Source organism: Pseudorca crassidens, chromosome X (assembly GCF_039906515.1).
Source record: "Pseudorca crassidens isolate mPseCra1 chromosome X, mPseCra1.hap1, whole genome shotgun sequence".
Lineage (NCBI taxonomy): Eukaryota > Metazoa > Chordata > Mammalia > Artiodactyla > Delphinidae > Pseudorca > Pseudorca crassidens.
The window spans coordinates 16,769,163-16,773,768 of record NC_090317.1 but is presented as its reverse complement, the minus strand read 5'-3'; the positions used below and the strand labels follow the sequence as shown (position 1 = coordinate 16,773,768).

At 45.4% G+C, this 4,606-nt stretch overlaps 1 protein-coding gene across 1 annotated transcript; it reads left to right on the top strand.

The window, feature by feature from the left end:
- Positions 1-1,105: 1,105 nt before the first annotated feature.
- On the top strand, positions 1,106-1,800 carry ETDB (embryonic testis differentiation homolog B). Its single transcript, XM_067723475.1, has 2 exons — positions 1,106-1,249; positions 1,443-1,800. Exon 2 carries the CDS (start codon positions 1,492-1,494, stop codon positions 1,660-1,662), a length of 171 nt encoding a protein of 56 aa, XP_067579576.1. The 5' UTR covers positions 1,106-1,249; positions 1,443-1,491; the 3' UTR covers positions 1,663-1,800.
- The last annotated feature ends 2,806 nt before the right edge of the window (positions 1,801-4,606 follow it).

Genomic DNA, 4,606 nt, shown 5'->3' with positions numbered 1-4,606 from the left:
CGCAAAAAAAAAAAAAGAAAAAGTCGGTTTTGCCACTTCCTTTTGTTAATAAAATACTGTACACTAATAACAGTTCTCATGCCTCTCTAATTTCTTTTAGACACTGAACACAGTATCTTAGTGATTTTTCCATGGTTCTATATGGAATGGGAGGAAATCTGGATGCCTGAGCCTTCTCTGCCACTCAAGGAAGGGAGTGTTTGACCTGGGTCCATCTCATAGACCTCCATGCCTCAACTTTCTTCAGTTGTCATATAAGATTGACCACAGTAGGGTCACCAGTGTAGGAATATGTTAAATTTCATCATAATAGTCATGTCAGACTCTTAGGACAGCACTAATAATAAAAAAAAAACCCACCACTAACAACAAAGCCCTGTCCTCACCATTACCCCTCTTATAGCCTGTGAGAATCCATGTCCTACTGATAGACAATAGCCACTAGGATCACTCATTAATGTTAACTATATTGCTCTATATCAGAGACTTGCAAGGTAGTATGGCTTGAGAAGTATGGTTACTCACAGCCAAAATTTCTACAAGTAAACACCCCACTTCTGAATTGTGTGTTATTAAAGTAATTTCAGAGTTGTGGACAAGGCTGTATCCAGAGATTGAGAAGGAAGCAGAAAATTCTACCTGGGGCTAAGTTCCTGTTTGGAACTTGAGGCCAAAATTGCTGAATGTTGCCCAGTGGACCTATTGATATGCAATGGGTGTTGCTAACTCCTCACACAGGAGACTTTTTTTAAACATCTTTATTGGAGTATAATTGTTTTACAATGGTGTGTTAGTTTCTGATGTATAACAAAGTGAATCAGCTATACATATACGTATATCCCCATATCTCCTCCCTCTTACGTCTACAAGAGATGTTTTAATAGAGAGATTTTGACTGAACCATGGAAGATCTCTGAGGCCAAGAGAAATGAGTATCCCCTACAGGGAACAGATATGAAGATGGTACCCAAATATGGGTAGCATTTGCCCCTTTTCCAGCACCTCTCAGTCACTCACTGTTTAGCCTTGAGACAATCTAGGTGGTGGTATCCATGGTATGTGGTCAAAAAGTGCTGAGAGTCATTGTGAGTCATCATGACTCCTCTTGGGTCTGACCAATCAGGCCCTGGCACTCAGAATAAGACAGGGAGTGAGAGAATTCTCCCTCTCACTTCTTGCCATCTCTTCAGGGTGCTCCTTCCAGAGAAACCTGAGTGGTCTGAGAGGCAACGTATCCAGATATACCAAGGTAATGTCATATTGTTTTGTACCATCACCATACTACTCTACCTCATGAACCCCAACCCTACTAGAGAAAAGGGGGGAGGGTATGGGACTGTCGTTTGCTTATAGAGCAGTGATGTGTGAGTGTGGCAGGGAGATTGTGAGGGCAAGAGGCCCCAGGGTCCACTGGGTTAAGTGGGTTTCATCGTCTTTTTCAGGCTGTCTCGGTTGTGCTCTTCCTGAAGCCATTTGTGGCATCAACCAGTCATGGATAAAGGAACCTCTGAAGTCAGTCCCAACATGCCTACACTGACCATCAAGAAGAAAGAAAAATCCAAGAAGGTCACCAACAGTGTGGTGATCTTTTTACTTGCTAGGCAACTGGGCAAGCACAGAAGTGATGTGGATTTGTCCAGGTGGGTGTGGATGCTGAATTAAGTCACACCCAGGGCCAAGAAGTCATAAAATTTTAGAAAAAAAATTTTTTTTTCTAAAATTTAATCTTAGAAAACAAAAAAAGACAACAAAATGTAGAACAACAAACTCCTCGTTTCAGCTGTTAAAATAAAAGCGGCATCTTCACTCCTTTTGGCTTGATTTTTTTTATACCGATAGTTTTCCTGACTTACACTGGAGAGGGGATTCTAGTCATCCTAACAGTCTATGCAGGGGCTCTCAGACACAGCAGAGATGGTGAGATCACACTGCATGTCAGATTTCTTCCATCTTTAATCCAAAAAAAAAGCAAGGGAATAGTTATGTAGTTCTAGGTCACTCAAGGACCCAAGTCTCCTGTCCCCTAGGTGTTTTGGAAAGACATCCACTGTGTTCCCCTCTAAAACCTGGTTGCTTATCCTGGTGAGAAGACCTTAAGAACAGGTCATGAGTCAGGGCGGGGGTGCATCTAGGATACTCTTTTTTAAATGTTGATGCTCATGAGAATATCATTTAGATATTCTACGCATCAAAGAGTCTTTGTTGGTTCTATTTAATATGAAAACATCAGAACACAAGGCATTTAGAAATGGGAGCATCGTGCCTTCAAGGCCTTCTAAAGGTATTTGTTCTTGTTATTCTCCCCAAATAAGTGGAATCCCAGTTCCCTTTATCTGTGCCATGTGAAGCACACCTGTTCAGGCCACAGCTGGGTGGAGAAAATCCACTGGACTGAAGTGAGGCCAGCTCCTAGGTCAACTGCGACGGCACCCACAAAGAGAGCTTCCCAAAGGAATGTGCTGGGAGAGCCAGATGCTCACTGGGAGACATTGGAAACATAAGTGCGTGGGAAATTGGGCACCCAGAGCGGGAGCTAAGCTGGAGGGGGGACAGGGAGAGCTGGGCGGCAGGAGCAGTGTGGGTGTGGGGAAGCCTGCTCACCAGTGAGATGCTTGGCTGATCCTGCCTGCCTCAGACTTGGCTGACTCCCCAGAGTGATTGGTACCCATACTCCACATCTCCCAGGGGTGGCCTGGCCATCTGCGGAGGACTGACTGCTGCGGGAGGCATCACATGCACTCGTGTGACCTCTGACCCCTCACCCGCAGAGTGGGGAGGCGTGGACTCACGTGAGGTTCTGGGTGGGTTCAGGCCCAGGGAGGGCCTCCTCACAGAGGTTCGGTGATGTGCTGAACTTACAGGAGGAAAATATCCCTCACGTACTGGGAGCATGAGGTCTCAAGCATCACAAATGCGAAATTCAAAAGGGGACTGGCTGGCAAAAAGAGAGAGACAGACAGACGGAAACAGACAGAGACAGAGGCAGAAAGAGAGATTTGGTTGGGATCCTCCTAAATGAATTTTTCTCAGGAGATGTTTGTGGAGGCCATAACAGAGAATCTGGATGCAGGTGAGGCTCAGGGACTAGAGGTTGATTGGAGAGCGCCTCACGCTGTGTCACGGAATTATATACTGTCTCCTTCCGCTCTTTAATTTCTGTCTGCTGTCTCTCATTGGCCAAAGCTATCTGCCAGCCAGAGGACAAGAAAACCACAGTAACGCAGTCTATGGGTTTCAGCTTCCTGGGGCATAGAGCAGTGGGAAGAAGGGAGTAGGAGTTACCTTTCGGACAAACAGAATAAGTAGAACAATCCGCTGCTTTTTCCACAGCTAGCACCCACTGTTGATTTGCTCAGATGAAGAAATGCTTTGCCCAGCACAGGGTAACATAGTGCTGTCAGCCACCTTATCACTGAAAAGTGAGATCAATTTGGCCATAGTCCTGTCTGGAACCTAAACTATAACCTTAGTGGTCAGCTATCAGTTTTGTTGCCCAAAGACCTAAAAATGGGCAGGAGATAATGATCAATGTCAGTTTCCAATTTAACAGAAGTATGGCAATGTTCCATGGGAGAGGCGTTCTTGCCTTGAGTACTTTAACCTTCAGACCCTCCAAGCCCAGCTTTGAGGGGAAAGACAGGGAAATAAACATCTGTAATTGTCTTCTTAAGTATAAGAATGGGAGGAGTCACCGTCTACCCATCCTGGCCTGGGGGAATGGCACCATAGGTCGCTTGTGAGTCCAGAGCTTGATCTGCCGTCTCTCGGACAGCCCTCCAGCCTTGCAGGCTTCTGTCTCCTACATAGAAGTCTCAGCACACTATTCCAGCACCATATGAGGCCAGATGCTTCTGTGGGATGGCAAGACCAGTGGATTACAAGGGCCTGGGCTCATATACAGATTCAGCTGCTATTGAAAGTGTTACTGGACAAAAGTAATGTCAGAAAATTTGTTCATGAGTCCAAGAATTATGGCTCTCCTAGAATGACTAAGAATGAGGAAGGCAAATCTAAATCCTGAATACATGTGCACCCTTTTTTGGAAAATTTAAGCAGCTCTCCCTGGTGAATTAATACTAGGCACATATTGGGTGTTCGCTAAGAACTTAAGGAGGTACTAAATAGTGCCTCTCATTTTCAGAGAACTTTGGAAATGCTCTTCTCTAGGGAAACGAGTGGAAGTGAGCCAATGCCCTCCCTTTGTGGTTTTCTGAACCAGAACTGACTTCTCCTAACCTCTCCTGAAGCCAGTGGCTCTCCTGACATTTGAATAATACATTGATCTCAGCACCCTTGCACAAGGGACGAAGGAGGGATTCCCTGGCCTAAATAGTATGAGATACCTGAACACACAATACCCAATTCTGGACAGATGGGATTGGCAGCAGTTATCAGTCACATATACTCACAGCTCAGGAAAGGAGGACGTGGCACATCATGCAGGACCACACAGGGGTTGCACTCAGGAGCTGAGGGAACCAGGAGGAACTGGGGGAGGTAGGTTTTGTAGTGACAAGAATGCGGATTAGCCCTTCATTCATATGGGAGGATGTAATTGGTTTGTTTGAATAATTCTGGTTAAGGACCAGGTGCACTGCAGCCAGTC